Raw genomic sequence first — 16,427 nt, 5'->3', positions numbered from 1 at the left:
CCTCAGGTTGTCTTTCTCTTTCATACATTGTTTTGTAGTGTGCATTATATGGACCTGTCAGTACTTAAAATACTGTATTTCAGTTTATTCAACTCTTGGAAGATCGTTAATAGCAATTGTTACAGGCAATTATAATTAGGTTTTGGTTGCACCGGCTTTCCACACCAAAATACTTCCTGTTTATTCTGCAGTTAAATGCTTTGCCATGCCATGGAAGAGACAGAAATAATAAGCATTACATGAGAAAATGCCTTAAGTTCTGTGGTGTTTAACCAATGCAAAACACCAATCTAGATTAATTTTGGTGAGCAGTTTCCAGTTCAAATTGCTATATCCGTTCAAGATATTGCTGCCCGATAGCTGAGGACACATGTGGGTTCATGGAACTGTTTGCTTTCCTTGCATGAAAGAAATGTCACTGCTTTTGGAGGTGCTGGATTTGACCATCCTGAGCATCTTAATTTCTCCTTTCCTAAAACAACTGCAGCACCAGCTATGTCAGATCAGGTTTCCTTTGCTGCCTAAACATTTGAAAGTGCAATTCTTGGCATTTCTTCTCTGCTGGTTTTGAAGTGACTCTTGTTTTATGGATAGACATAAAGTCAGAACTTGAATGAAACCATGAACTCTTTCCCATTTAGTATATTAGAAACAATCAGATGCTCATGGCCTTTGATTAATCACTCACCGAGCATTTCTTAAGCTAGCAGAATACTGGAAGTAAATGTTCCTGTATCATCTAGTAAAGTACATTATGGTGATTAAAAATTGAACTACCTTTTGTTTCCTTGAAATGGGCAGAAATACATTTCAGATGTTCTGCTTATTCCATTAATCACAACTGTTTCAATTAGCAACCACCAGTACAAGTTCTCTTTAGGTGTTTGGCTTTTTTCTATTGTATGTACAAATAGGCATATTTGCAAATGTCTTTTCTGGACAGTTTCAAATTTCTTGCCTAGTTTTTCTATTCAGATTTATTTTTGCTGTTTACTTTCCAAGCAGACACGACAGGACCATTTTTTATAATACCAGGAATGTAATGTATTAAGTTACATCTTCTGTTGGCCTGATTAAATTTTCATAGTTGCCTGATGTGTTTATGCCTAACCACTGTCAGGTTCTTCCCTTTCTACTGAGATTTATGGCAAAGTCTTGTGCTACTGGACAGTTTAGAATAAATGAGAAATGTTTAAGGGGAAGTAAATTAAGCTAAGTAACTGTGAGGATGGCTTCAATTAATTCTTATTAACTTCTGCAGGTATTAGTCACCATTTATTGGCTAGGAAAAGCAGCAAACAGCTGCACATCATATAGTGGATCAACCTTGAACCTGAAGGAGTTTGAAGGTTTGCTGGCACAAATGAGAAAGGTATCTATCTTTTTGTTGTCTTTCGGGAATAAAAATTTAGTTCAAATGATTACTCCCATAAATAACATGTTTGTTGCTAAATGTAAGAGAAGTGATGGGTTAGAGTACAAATTACTTCATAAACCCCTGTCTCCTTTGAAAATGTTTCTGACTTTACCAAGCCATAAACATGACTTTCTTTGGCAGCCAGCTTTGTGGTGATATTAATGATGCAGCAGTTGATGTGAAACAGGGCTTGAGAATTGTCATCTGGCTCTGTCATCTTCATTTCCACAGTTTTTGGTTTGAATTATTTTCATTTATGACACAGAGCTTTAAGTTGAAGAGCTGAGACTCAAAAGTGGGCTGGTGGGACTTGGGAGAGAAGAGATTTATTTTCTTTAAAACATTCATTCTCGTGGGCAGTTCTTTCTTTTTTAAGTTGTAACATAAAGCATTAAACCAAAGTAACTAAATAAAACTGAAGGGTAGAAGGAAGAGATTATGCTTTACAAAGGGCATAGTTATGATGAACCTGTGTTTTGGCAGGCTCTAAATTCTGACTGAAAACAGATTTGGTGGTGTATGATAAGCTGAGCTCTGATGGAAAGGAAAAGTTGCTGTTGCTGTAGAGTGGTCTGGGGACTTATGGCTGAGCCCTAAAGCATGCCTGCAGCCTTGCAGTGGGATATAGCCTCCGCACTGGTATCCATTCATGCATTTTCTGGGATTGGAAGCAGCAGACATGGAAGAAGACAGAAACAACTGGTTCTGATGCTACATACATTGAACATACAGCCCATGAGGTAACATGCAGATACCTTCTCCAGCTCTCAAACAGCTTCCTGCCTGCAGCTTCCTTCCCATCCCACAGATCTAGGGACCATGGGAGACTGTTTTCACATTGTCATACCCAAACTCTGAACTCTTGCGTCTGCACCAGATGTAGCTCCTTGCTCTTGGATTTCAGAGGGCCAGTGCTGGGCTGCCCCTAGACAGGAAGTGATATTTGGCTGATAGGTATCAGTTTCTACATCCCAGTGTCACAGGAGGCCCTCAGTTAGATTGATAACATCCCCATTTGTGAGCACAAAGCAAGTGGAAATGTGACATTTCTCCTTCTCTGTAGAGGTTTATTTTGGTCTTCATTTAAAAAGGCCTTTGCTAATCACTCAGAACTTCACAATACAGAGCGATAGGACTGAGACTAAGCACAAAAGAAATTGAGCTAATACTTGAGTTGTTTTCAACTCAGTGCTGGAAGGAGTCCCCACATCAGAGTTTGTAATCTGAAAAGCAAAACAAAGGTAACCATCGAAGCTAAGGCAGAAAAAAGTGTAAGTTGATTGAGTGTTAGTGCAGCATGGTGCTACAGTTTATCTTTTAATATTTAATTGGCAACATAAGGCTCCTTTTTCTCCATGTCATATTTACTCATCTAATGAATCATCTGTAGGGACATTTGGTGTGACAAAGGCACAGGCTCCAGAGGTGGGGATCTCAGCAGAGCTCGCAGCAGAGTGCCTGGCAGGCAGGGCAGAGCCTGCAGGTTGAAGACAAAGCAAGAGACTGGGACTTGATTTGTTGCAGATGTTGGAACTGGGAGCAGAGCAGAGATCTCATAAAAGCTGAAAGCTATATACTCCTTTAATGTAAAAACGGAGCACTTCACCATCCTGAAAAGTCTGTTCAGGTTGTGCTGGTAATGAGGGGTCACTGGCAACTCGTATTGAGTTCTGCTCCTGTTCCCCGGCAGTACTCCATATCAGCTGTCGTGGCCTTTTCTCTTTCTAAATTTAAAGAGGATTTGGTTGTAAAATTGAACATGTTAATCATGCTGTGTAACGCTCTGATGTTCTTTATAGCTGAGCTCGAGTGCTGAAAAGACACTTTATCACATTCTCTACAGGCAATTTTTTTTTGCACAGAATTTAATAATTAAGTCTACCATAAATTCAGTCTGGTTTGGTTCTTCCACTATAAATCCCCTCTGCTCTCCTTTTTTAATAAGGAAATCAAAGGACAGCTTAGATGTAAGTTGTCTTGGATTCATTTCTTTCTGCTTCCCATCCTGAAAAGACTATTCATTTCTAATTTTATTCATACCCCTGTGTTTCTAATTTCATTAACTATTTGGATATGTGTTCTTCGTTACTTTTAAACTGGAAATTCCCAATGACAAAACATTCATAGCTTCTGATTATATTCAGGGGGTGGAATTTCCTGCAGAAATGCATCTTCCATTGGACAGCCACCCTTTTGCTACCACAAAATGGCATAGTATACCAGTGTGCACTAGTGTGGTGACATATTTTGTTTTTAATTTGATAGGGTGAAAGGCAGTGAGCTGTTGTGAGCTATCGGTCCTGCAGATAACCACTTTCTTTTTCCCATTGATAATATTTGGGAGATGACGTTCGTTCGGGGATGGACAAGTACCCATTTGTGAGACAGCATTTGTCTGGGAGGGATGTTTGCCAAGGGGAAGGCATAAAGGATGTGTTTGCAGAAGTCTAGGATACCGTTGTGGTGCCTGCCTCCTAATTCCTGGTGAGCTGCATGCGGAATTAACATAAACAGGCTTTTGAAAGAAAGGCCTGCAGAACTCATTAGTTCACAATTGGACTGTTTTCAAACTCTGGAAGATAGCAAGCACAGGACGGGGCTTTTTTGCCTGAGTTTAAGTCCTGTAGCTGCTGAGCGTTTCTGTGTCACTCAGACACAGTGGGTCAGGAAAATGGAAGTGTGTCTGAGGACTGAGAATAGCTGATTGGTATGAAGAGCGAGGGGATTTAGGGAATTTGGATTTTAAAAGGATTTTGGATCGTGTCACAAACAGGGTTTGATAGGATTTCTAGTTTTGTTCTTGGGTCTGTGTAACCCATGCAGATTTCTAGGAGACAAATCTTTGTTGTCTGGCATTTCTGGCAGTATTTTAACTCATGCGCTAGGCAGGAATAGGGAAGGAAATTACATAGGGTTCAATTACTGCTTTGTTAGATATGTTTTGTTTTTAGAACATATTTTAATTTTGTTTGCAGTGAAGTTACTCACTGATGCTATCACAGTTTAGCTTGGTCTTAGAGAATCTCTGCTGCTGTACATGGTATTTTGGCAGCAAGTGGCATTAATTGAGCCTTCTTCCTTAGAAGTCTGCAGGACGGTGAGTTTGCTGTCTCCAGCTCACCTCAAGCCTCCTGTCTGTGTGTTCATGCAGTGCTCTCCTCCTGTAGTCACTTCAGCAGCAAATGTGCTTTGTCACAGAGGTGCCTGAGCACATGGGGACGTTTGAGGCTGATCTCGTCACTGGTTATGCCAATGATGGGCAATGCCTGTGCAATCAGGGCTGGTGGGAGCCGAACTGAACGTAGCTTTTGTGCTCCAGCGAGTGGTGACCAGGGGGTGCTTCTTAATTAGGAATTAATATTCAAGTGCTTCTGGAAGGAAAAAGAGAAACAAAACAAGCACATTCCTTCGTCTTTGGGTCACAAGATGTCAGTCCGATAATGGCACCCATATTTTAGACTTACTGCTGAGGGAAAAAAGCATCACACAGGTTTATCTTTGAATAAAAGTTATTTTTGCTTTTCTCCGCCTGTGCTATTGTAATTAATGTTAAGACACTCTCTAAAACAAGGGATTTATTATAATACAGGGGTGAGGATGGCTTCTATTGACCTTTTCCCTCTGCTGGAGTTTCAGTGTTTTAGTATGTGCTGCTTGCACTGGAAAGAATTTATAATCACAGGGCTGTCAAAGACAACCATTGTTCTCACTGCTCTGAACATGTGGGTCAGCTACAAGCGCTTTCATATCCCCCAGAGCCAGGAGCTGGCAAAGAGTAAAGAGCACAACTGAATTCTTCTGAGGCATCAGGAAAAGCATTTTGCATATTTTTCATTGCTGATTGCTTCAGAAAGACATCCCTCTTTCATAACAGGAATTTCTCTTCAAGGTAGAGGGAGGCTGGGGCACACTGCTTCATTATTTTGCTGAGCTGAAGCAGCAACAACAAATGCTGTCTGCTGGTGTCCCAGCCAGATACAATAGATAGGCAAGGGGAGGGGGAATCCTTTGCAAAGCAGCAGACTTAAACCTGATGCAGGCGTGATGTTAGAATTGTAGTGCTTTTGTTGCTGCTATGGACTATGAACGACAAGTCACGTTTCAGGTTTCTCTTGGTTTTGATCACTTTATTAACTCGGTTGTTGCAACTTTTTCACAGCTTACAAATCTAATCTAATATGCATACTTTGCTCTTAATCAGCATAAAATTGGGTTTATTGCAAGCTTGCACTTTTGTTATGAGGGGGAAAAGGGGTAGAAAGCAAGGAAATCTTTTTCAGGGGAAGAGGTTTTTAGTACTTTGGAAGATGCTGCGTTATCTGCTGTGTAATGAATCTCCTTGGTATGTCAGTGGCTTCTTTATGAAGAGGTACCTACTGTACTTCATGTAGGAAACAGAGGATATCGAGAGCCCAAAGCGCAGCATTCGTGACAGCGGCTACATAGACTGCTGGGACTCGGAGCGCAGTGATTCCCTCTCCCCCCCGCGCCACGGCAGAGATGATTCCTTTGACAGTCTGGACTCCTTTGGCTCCCGCTCGCAGCAGACACCATCCCCAGATGTAGTGCTCAGAGGAAGCAGTGATGGTGAGTACTTGTTGCCACCGGGCATGCGTTGTCTCTGAAGTAAATGTGCCTTTCAGAAGCTGGGCACGGAGTCTGAATCGTGCTAATCCTGCAGGAGAGCTTCACTGTGAATGCTGATTTGTGCTCCCTGAGGTTCAGATGACTTTGCCAACAGCTAACTTGAAGTCTGTCTCAGTTTGGATAGCATAGTTTTGAAAAATGAGTTACATCATTGCAGTGTAATTTTATTATTGGGATAGTGCTTTTCTGGGTTATGGTGTAAGAGGATGTTATGCAGACTCATTTTAACTTTCAAGCTAGGCTGGAGCAAGAAATAAAAGTGCAGGAACGGGGGAAATATTGAAGCAAATAAAATGTTGCCTAAATAAACCCTAGACAGATAAATGACCTAGAAATATCTTGGAAATGTCTGATACTTGTCTGAGCTTTGAAGTCTGATATAAAACAAGCCACCAAGTGCCATGTGAACTTTTGTGATATTTAGAAAATTGGGCAACTGAACAGCTCCCACCATCAGAGCTCTGGCCATATCTGTATGCCTTTGAGTCCAGCTCTTGCCTTACAGGTGGCGTGCTGCTTCTCCATCTTTCTTGTTCGATTCCCAGAGGCTTTCTGAGGCTTGCAAATACAGCATGTGATGTGGGGAAGGGTTTTCTAGGGGCAGGTGTAGAGCATGCACTGAGTTGCCTACTTTGAGCAGGATTCTAGGTCAGTAACAAAGGACGCTTGATTCAGACTCCATCTGCTTGGTTGCATTCATGACAAACAAATGAGTAAGTCGAACTTCATCATCAGACGAAGTTATATTCAATGCACGAATCACTTCTCTTTAGTAATGTTATTAATTTAATAAAAAAGGAAGGTCAGAAAGATATTTTGGTAGGAACCAGATGTTCATACCGCTTTTGGCAGTGCGAAGGAAACTGGTGCTAATCATAACCGGATGCCTGAGAGATTTCCTGAGGTGATGGGGAACTCCTTAAAACTGAAAAGTTGGCAGGGAGAGCCAATATCACAGATGGATTGTAAAGGAGCTATGGGGAAAGTAGGGTTACGTTCTGCTGCTCAGCTGTTAGGAGTGGCATGTGTTACATGACTGATTCTGGACAGCCATCAAAAACCAGCCATTGGGACTGATGGCTTGAAAAAGCCTTGTGACTCCTCAGACACAGAACTGAATAGAGTCTCCATGTTAGAAACCATTTTTCTGCCTTCCTTAATGGGACAAAAGTGTGTTGTTGGTAAACATGAGCTCCTCACTTGTCCTAATTGAGAAGTGTTGCTTCCTCCTGGCTTCTCCCTGCCTGTTGGGAGCTGCTGGGCAGCCTTTCACTCTCCTCCTGAAGCTGCTTCCAATGAAGTTCCGCTGTGCTAGCAGATTTTTGTAAGGTTTTTTGATTGCTTGCTGCCATAGCTAAGACATACTGCCTTGTCACATTCTTGAGTCCATAACAATCACAAAATAAGATGCAAGCATACAATGCTTGTTCTTAAAAATTCATCTTTAACCATCTCCAGACTGGGGGTGCATGCAGATGTAGCGTGCACGTGTGTGACTTATTGTGAAGATCCTTTCTAATGCATCCCATTTTCCCTACTTGCTGCTGCTGCCATGACTTCACAGCTGTCTCTTCCAAGAGTTGCAGCTGAGGTGTAGCTTGGCTGACCTCTTTTCTGTCTAACCTCTCCCTGCAACCCCAACAGGCCAGTGTTTCACTCAGCTGCACATGTTTGTTGGTAGAAGTACTATCTATGCAAAGCTGGAGGGAGGAAAAGATACTCCTCACTTTTCTTTTCGCAGATAGGATCTTTATAAACCTAGGAACATGAAGTAAAATGAAATTATGATTCCTTGTACTCCTAGGAAAAAAAAAAAAAAAAAGGCTGGAGATCATGTAAGTGATTGTAAAACAATGATGAGTTGAGCTAAAAGCATTAAGTAATACCACCTTCCCTGTTGCCACTAGTGATCAGCATCTCTTCAGGTGCTGCTCTGGTGTCCTACGTGGCCCCTGTCATTTGGCAGCAAACAAACAAGACTAGTGACAGAGCAGCATCGTGTGTTAAAGTCAGTAGAACTGCAGTCTGACCTGCTCCAGAGTCACTGATGAATTCAGAAGCATATAAATCCTTTGCGTTGTTGGCAGTTGTGCACAACGCCTTTTATGAACTCATGTAGGTCCCTCGACACACTGCTGTGTGCAAATCTGTAGCATATAACTGCTTGTTATGGGTTGTGGAAACTGGCTGCTTCTTCTGCTTGGAAATGCAGAAGAACAAAATTAATGTTATAAATGTAAAGCACAGCTGCATCTTCTATTGAGTGCTCTGGCTTAAAGTGATTTTTTTTCTTTTTTTCAAATCTCAGCTGAAAATAATTTTATGAGTAAAAGATGAATAATTAAATAAGCTGTTTTCCTTTGAAGTACCGAGCTTGGATATGCTTGTAGGCACACAGCTAATGAGGAAGAGGAATCTTTCTTATTTGTCTTCTACTGTTCCAGCATTTCTGTCCACCTCTTCAAGACTAGTTTTCATGCAATACAAAAATAAACACAAAAAGAAAGAGTAAACAGAATAGCAAATAATGTGAAGGGATCTTCTCACCTGCTTTGAGCTCCTCTATGGCCCTGCTTTGTCTAATGGTATTATAGGTCTTCAAATCTTTGCTTCAGATATTTGTGATTTTGTGGTGGTCTCCAGTTTCTGTTTAGACAGAGGCAGAGGTTGCCAATCACAGTGCTGGCTGTCATACGCTCTTAATCAAAACTGTCCAAGCAAAACCCTTCTGACAAAAAGTACATTGTGATTTTTGTCTCTCTAGTTGATTTCCATTGACTTGTCTTATTTTACTGTTCCCTTTCCTTCTTCATCTCCCTCCATGCAAACACTGAATCATGCAATCTGCTGCAAAGGCCCTATGCAAATAACATTCCTACCATATTTAGACCAATGTTCCTTCACCCTGCTTTGAATTATATACAAGCTACTTGTGATTTTTATTACTTCATTGTTTTCAGTTTTTCATGAGATAGCTCAGTGAACTGGCTAGTAATTTATTAGCATAGTGAATTAGCAAGAGGACACAGTCTGGGTGGCTTCCCCCTCTCCCCAGGCAGGGATAACAGCTATTGCATATGCTAGTGTTGCCAAGGGGCCAAGTGCCAGAGAGCCAGCACTCCAAAGCTGGGAGAGCGTTTGAATGCTGGTGGGAGAATTGGCTATGTGTTTCACTCACTTCAGTCATCAAATGAGGGCCTGTGATGATGTTACACTTCTGGGAGAGAACAATTTGTATGGCTTCTTTGTGAATTACTTTAAAAGGCTCACGATGGTGCAGGGAATCTAGTGAATGTCTACCAAGTGACTGCCAAAATGGGGTGGTTCCACTGGAAATGTTCTTTAATATACTTGCCCTACCGCTGGGGAGTTTTATTTGCAACTGTATTTTCAAGCTGGAAAAGTATTTTCCTAACCTTTGTGAATACAGTTTTTAAGTGAGTTGTGAATATCAGGAAGCTTATTTCATATTTGTACAAAATAATCTCTCAGCTCTGTTCATCTCCCATCTTATTCTTTGCAACTCTTTTTCTTTTTCTCACCTGTTTTCCTTGTCCACAAGTGTTATTCAGTCTTTGCAGTACTGCTCTAACCCACAAACTCTACAGGTTTTCCTCTTACATCTGAGGATGAAGTCTCTTTGTTTTGCAATGAACTGACTGACCAGGTGAGACTGGAGACAGATACCTGAGTCTTCTGATCTACAGCAGCTAATGCTTATTGTAAAATTTTGATCTAGAATGATGCTGTGTGCATTTAAAGTGTAGTTAACATGTGTCTGCAGAAACGTCCACAGATCCCTGCCGTTCTGGTCATGCAGGGTGTGCATCCCTTTTTTTGTTGGAGTTTAGGATATGGAATTGTAAGTCTAGTTTCAAGAGAGTGAACCAGGTCAAATGTACCTATATGTGCTGCCACGAGTCAGTTGGACATAAGTCAGGTAAGCTGCTCTAACTGTCCTGTGTGAGTAACAAATTTAGATTATTCTGACCCAGAGTTAGTTGGAATATCCTGCATGGTGACCTGTGGCTGAAGATGAGTTTTTCAGGGGTAAAAGTTAGGGTTGTTGAAAAGTTACCATCTGCGTAGGTATTGCAGCTTCTACCTTCACTAGCTGATTTTAAAATACGAATAGAGGTAAAAATGGTTCCATTTCTTGGTGCTCACATGCTGTCATTTTTTTGTTGACATCTCTGATTTATAATTTTTAAAAATCTGGATGGAAAAGAAGAGAAGAAGGATTATTTTCTCCTTCCTCACTAGGGAGAGGAAGTGACTCAGAAACTGACCTGCCACACAGAAAGATGCCAGATGTGAAAAAAGATGATATGTTGGCGAGGCGGACCTCACACGGTGAACCTAAATCAGCTGTGCCTTTTAACCAGTACCTCCCAAACAAGAGCAATCAGACTTTCTATGTACCTGCTCCGCTTCGGAAAAAGAAAGCTGAACGAGAAGAGTATCGAAAGAGCTGGAGCACTGCGACTTCACCACTGGGAGACAGACCTTTCAGGTAAGACTGGCCTGTTCAACTTCTCCCTTCCTTGGTGATGACGTTTTAACCCTTAGCCAATTTGCTGCCTTTTCACAATACGTGGAGTGCCTTCCACTGTAATAAATCTCTTGCTGAGATGGTATTGATAATTGTAGCACTTGGTGAAGATGGTAGAAAAGCAAAGAGTGAAAAATCATTGTCTCAATGTCATTATTTTACTACACAATGCACGGTATAGCTTGCATTTGACAAGATATTGGTTACTGTGAATACCATGATTGTGGTCTCAAAACCAAGGCTGGATTAAAATATTGTGGATAACCTATTCAGTTCTCAAGACAGTTGCTCACTACTAAATGATACTGATCAGTAATATTTTATGTTGATGTATTGATCAAAATAGGTAATGTTCATGCTGTGTTTCTTTTTTAATTATTTATTTGATTTGTTTGTTGTATCTTAGATGCTGATATGGTTTATGTAACTGTGACTGTATGCTTCTGCATGCTGTTTTTATCAACTGATATTTCACTTCCGATTAGGCCTCAGAGCAACTTCCAGTAAAGAGCATTATCATCTTCCTGCCTCATTCATCTGAATATTGTTTGACATCTTGATAAAAACCAAATTTGTTTGTAATACATAAGTATCTATGTACCAGGCACAACATGCATTAAACTACCTTGTATGTATAATTCATTAGCAAACCTGAAACCATAGAAGAAGAACAAAGTGAAACGTCAGGACTGTGTGAAAAGGAGAAAATGGGTTCCGTGGCTCCTGAGGAAAGCCCTGTTAAAATACAAGCAGATTTGAATCAAAATGAAGGAAATTCCATAGACCAGTCTCCTTCATGTAGTGTAAAAGAAACATCATCACTCAAGGGAAAAGATGAAGCAGAGATCAGAAAGTTAAGAAGACTTGAACAAGCTGGCATTAAGGTCATGTCAGCTGCCCAGCGCTATGGCAGGTTAGCCCAACAATGTGGGAATTTGTGCACGCTTCACATTGTTAGGATTGGCTGTAGTGTGGGCTTCCTCAATCCATTGCGGTTTCACTTCTCCTAACAAAAATCCAGCGTTCTAAGCACTCACAATGGCTAGCCTTGTAGTGAAGGGCTTGGTATGGAAAAGCTTGTGATGTGGCAGTTGTGCATTGGAGAGTTGTGTGATGCTAACTGTGTTTGTGTTGAGTGGTTGAATTATGTTATAGCATAATGTAAACAAACTCCAAGGAAACTGCTACACAAACTAATTGTCACTTTCCACTAGATGCTTTCTTGCATTTAATTAAAAAAACAAACAAACATGTATATGCATATTGAAATCGCTCTCCTCGGGCAGAAGTTTCAGAGACATACTTGCTGTCAATGCAGTGTTTCAGTTTACTGACTCACACTTCTAATGTGGTTAATGTTTTTAGCTGTGTTAATAAATGATGCATTTATTTTTAAAGGCAGGAACTGTAAAAGTACAGTGCTTGTTAATACATGCACCAGTTAAAGCATGGAGGCATAGTTCAGCAATCATGATTTGACTGGCTTTGGCATTGAGTATCAGTAGTTTTCACTTATTACCTGCACTATTTATTTTTGGATGTAGTTCAATTTGGTTGTTTCCTGTTCTTTAACTGAGTAGCTGAATGATGGCTAGGCTCGCTGCCCATGGCTTTTCATGATCTGATGTCAAATCCTCATGGGGATGGCCTGCATAAACAGAGTTTTAACATGTCCTAAGACCATACTCTTACAAATGAGAATGATTTAGCTAAAGGATGAGTATCCAAGTGTCTTCGCATCTAAAACATTTTCCTTTAAATTGTTGAGGAAAATCTTCATCAGATTTCTATGCTGATTGAGGCAATTTCCTGAGATGCAAATTTGGTGAAGCATGGGGTGAAACCCTGACAGTGAGTAGTTTAGCAGATGCTGGTCTACAATCTGGGCTTTGGAGTATAGCTGTAGTTGAAAGTACAGCTCGTAAATTATACGGTTTGTTTGTAGATATGATTAAGCTTGTCTGCAGCCATATGCAAATGTCACACAGTCACATGGCCTTTCCTTAGGTCACTCAGAAGCTGTCAAAAGACAGTATTTGCATGTGGTTGTGGGCTACTACTTACAAAGCCAAACACTAATAAGGAATAAGTGTCAATTTTAAATTGGTCCCAAAGGCTCAGTTACTGTGCCAGTTGATCAGGAATCCATAAACCAGTAGGCATTATCATCTTCTAAGTCTAAGTCTGTGGTATTCAAGGTAATCTGTAGCATTAGCTCGTGTTTAGCAGTGCTGCACACAGCAAATAGCACTATTATTTGCATTTGCATCAGGAGGATGTGCACCATATTATCTGAGAGCCCCTTTTCTAACCATGCATTTGATCTGCTTTCTTCTTCTCCAAGTAAGAAAAGCGTGTGTGCAAATGCTTGGGTCTCTTTGGCATAGAATTGGATCTTCTCTTTCCTTGGACAGTCCACTGTTCTGACTGGGTTTAAGGAGGAAAGCAGGTTTAAGGAGGAAAGCAGGTATAACAAGCCATTCTCTCTCCGTGTTCTCAGAAAAAGCAAATCCTGGAATTTGGCAGCTCAGGGAAGGAGGAGCCACTGGTTTTCTGCCCAAGCTGAGAGTCAAGAGCTTGGCAGCCCAGGCTTCACTTTAATAAAGTAGCAGCCTGTTCCCAGGGACTGTAGAAAGCATACTGGAGAGGGACGGAGGTCTGGAAGGAACAAGGGTATGTTTGTGAAAATGGAAGACTAACAAGTGAGGGAAAGGGAAGAATTGACTGGTGATACTTGAGGATACAGCAACGGGTTTGATCACCCTTCTTAATGTTTCATTCTTAATCCCTGTTCTTTGAACCTCTCAATTTCTGTCTTCTTGGCATCTAATTCTGTGATCTTCTCCTTTTGCTCTTCCGACATGTTTCTACAATGTCAGCTTCTCTTTTTTTCACTTGAGGTTTTCAGTTGTTTTCCACTTGCTGTGAGTTGTTTACAGGCATTTTCCTCTCAACTTTTTGACCTCTACATGACATCAGCTGTGACTTTGTGTTCTACGAGCCATCTAATTGTTCCCTAAGCTGAAACTCAGTGGGGATGTGTCTGGGTTTAGCACAGGAAGAACTTTAACTGGTATGCAAATACACTGATTAGAATCAAAGTATGTGTGTAGGAAAGGACTCACCTGACAAATGCATGCCAAAAAGCATTCACCCTTCCCAAAGCAGTGTATCATCTCTTCATGGCACAATGTTTTGTTGCCATATGATCCTCCATGCTTGGCTGTTGCATGCATATGTCTCTTATTTACACTAGTGTATATGAAAGATACGGATCAGTTAAAGAGACTCCCTAAAAAGGGGAGAAGAATTTATAGATGATGGAGAAGGTGGTGGGGAGAAAGAGAGAAACGTGAGCAAATCAAGAGTTGACACGTTTTTTGCAGAAGGGATGTGGACTTTAATTTTGATGGTGCATAAGCTTGCAAAAGCCTCTTGTTCTAACATGCTGTAGAAGTATCCACAAGCCTGTATGGGACCCTGTTCCATGGAGCACAAACAGCCAGGGTCTGACACTCTGGAAGGTAGCAGCTGCTGTATTGGAGTGGACCATGTAAGGGCTGGGGCTGGGTATGCAAGTGTAATTGGCCAGTCTGTAGTGAATTCTGACCCATTGCAGGCTTCACAACTACACTCTTTGCTATCTTTATGGCAGACTGACCCTTAAAGTTACTTCTGGAACTGTCACACAGATTCAGCAGACCCAAAAATGTCACAGCTTATCTCTGATTCCAGTAAAAACAAAATGTAAATGAATGGAAAATATTCTTAACCTAGAAACTATTGTGGAAGTCTGGTTACGTAGGAAAAGCTGTAAGGTGCTTAGTTACTCATTACAGTGACACACAGTTGTTATTCTATGAAAATTTTAAGTCCCATTTTGTTTGTTGCTAAATACACTCAGAAATTGCATGGTTGATGGACATGAGACTGGAAAAATCCATTTGTTTTTCCTAATGAATCACTTGGTTACACATAACTCTTAGAAACTAAAAGCATAGAGAAATACCTTCGACCTACCTACACAAATAATCATTCATCTTTCAGATCTTCACTTAAGATGTAAATATACCAAGGGATTGGACAGTACTTGCTGATGGAAGGTTGGAAATTTGGAGCATCATGAAATATGAGGCAGTTCAGACCCATCTGTTCCAGTTGTTTGAAGCTGTTTTGAACAGAGATGCTCTCAGACAGGAAAGGACACTGTTCCCTTTGCTACACCATCTGCTGGTGTTGTGTCTTGCCTGACATAAAATCATGATCCTTCACAGTGGTCTATGGAAAAAGTTAAGTTTGTCTAGATTAAGAGGCAGTTCTGTGTTGCTCCATTTCTGAGGCTGGAGCCAGGCTGCCCTGTTGGAATTGCTTTATAGCTTTTCAGTACCTTTCTCTGCAACTCTGTTCAGCAGTGTTTTGAAAGGACAGCTGAAATCATGAAACTAAGTGGTGTGTACAGTGGGTTTGCAGGGCTTTAAAATGTTTAGAAAGGTAGTTTGTTATAACACTACTTTTGTCCTAAAATGAAGAGAAACTTGAAGCAATCTTAAGCTGTTTAGATTAGCTTTTGTAATGTCAGTTTGTTTAATCTTATTCAATACGTTTTTGTGCTTTGGTATAACAAGATGTACTATAAGAAAGAGGAAGAACTGAGATATTTGCAGTCTACAAAATTGCTGTGTTGAATGTTCTAATTCTTGATACTTGAACGTCCACAATATCAGTGATTACAGTTTGAGTTTCAGACAGGAGAGTCACCTAGCTCTTGCCATCTGTCTCTTCAGTTTGCTTAAGAATATTGACTGCTACAAGTTATAGTAAGCTTAGTCTTTCTGAGCACCAGCTGTCAAGGGTATTTGTTGTTGTAATCTTCAGTAGCAACAAGGTAGTGGTGTAATTTCTGAGCAAGACAGATGGCCCTCTGCTCCAGAATAATGGTGTCTCCAACACCCTACTGTATACCAGCACTGGAGCCAAGGCCTTATTTGTGGGAGAGGGGGAGTGGTTAGAGAAAGAATAATATGTATGAGAAGAAAAAGCAGTTAGGAATATTAGGGCATGTGGCCTCAGATACTACTAAGATTTTTAAAACAAACAAACAAATAAATAAGCATTGCCTAAGTGCCAAAACCTGGTATTTCAGGATTCAGCAGTGTTGGCTGGGGATCAGGTATTTGCATCAAATCTTTTTTTCTTTGAGGTGTTAGAGGAGTTTAATGATGCCATTCACAGTACTGCATTCAGTGCGTCTTGTATGATAAGCTAGTTCCTAGTATTTCTTATAACCATGGCTAAAATAAGTAAAGGTCCAACATGACTGATTTTCTGTGTGAAATCCTTGTAGATTTGTAACCTGCAAATGATTCACTTTATTTATAACAAGTCTTTGCCAAATCTAACAGCAGCCTGAAGCGCATTTGATTAACTGTGCTTGTGTTATGACCTGGAGATGCCTGTTGCCACTCCCCTCTCCTTCCCTGGTGCGCCAGGAGCTTTCTTTAATTTTGGTCTGTGTCAGTAAAAAGCAAACACTGGAAGACAACGGAAGCACCCCAGACATCATCCTTCGCAAGGAAAACCCCTTCATGACACGTTATCAAGGGAAGGATTCTGGTTCAGAAGATGAAGCAGCAAGTAAAGTTCCTGATTTAGAAAAGGATGACTTTGCCACCCGGAGAGCCAGGATGAATCAGCCCAAACATGTAGTTCCATTTAACTCCTTTATAATTGGACCCTATACACAGAAAGATAAAAGTAAACTGGAAGGCAATAAAAAGCCATTGAAGGTGGAAAAGCAGGAACGTGCAAGGT

At 40.8% G+C, this 16,427-nt stretch overlaps 1 protein-coding gene across 13 annotated transcripts in view; it reads left to right on the top strand.

Annotated features, from left to right (window-relative positions):
* Window positions 1–16,427, top strand: part of LIMCH1 (LIM and calponin homology domains 1) — a 153,388-nt gene that overhangs the window by 94,651 nt on the left and 42,310 nt on the right. For 10 of the 13 annotated variants that reach the window (XM_032444096.1, XM_032444102.1, XM_032444101.1 and 7 more), the window contains 5 exons: window positions 1,262–1,372; window positions 5,809–6,004; window positions 10,328–10,577; window positions 11,263–11,529; window positions 16,135–16,425. In XM_032444096.1, the coding sequence (XP_032299987.1) occupies window positions 1,262–1,372; window positions 5,809–6,004; window positions 10,328–10,577; window positions 11,263–11,529; window positions 16,135–16,425 (1,115 nt within the window). Of the gene's footprint in view, window positions 1–1,261; window positions 1,373–5,415; window positions 5,523–5,808; window positions 6,005–10,327; window positions 10,578–11,262; window positions 11,530–16,134; window positions 16,426–16,427 lie in introns of those variants that run through there. The other 3 variants (XM_032444100.1, XM_032444104.1, XM_032444103.1) reach the window with 3 other exon arrangements.

The sequence above is a fragment of the Coturnix japonica genome, chromosome 4 (assembly GCF_001577835.2).
Source record: "Coturnix japonica isolate 7356 chromosome 4, Coturnix japonica 2.1, whole genome shotgun sequence".
Taxonomy (NCBI): domain Eukaryota; kingdom Metazoa; phylum Chordata; class Aves; order Galliformes; family Phasianidae; genus Coturnix; species Coturnix japonica.
Note: the sequence above shows the minus strand (reverse complement) of the source record. Positions and strands in the feature narration are given on the sequence as shown.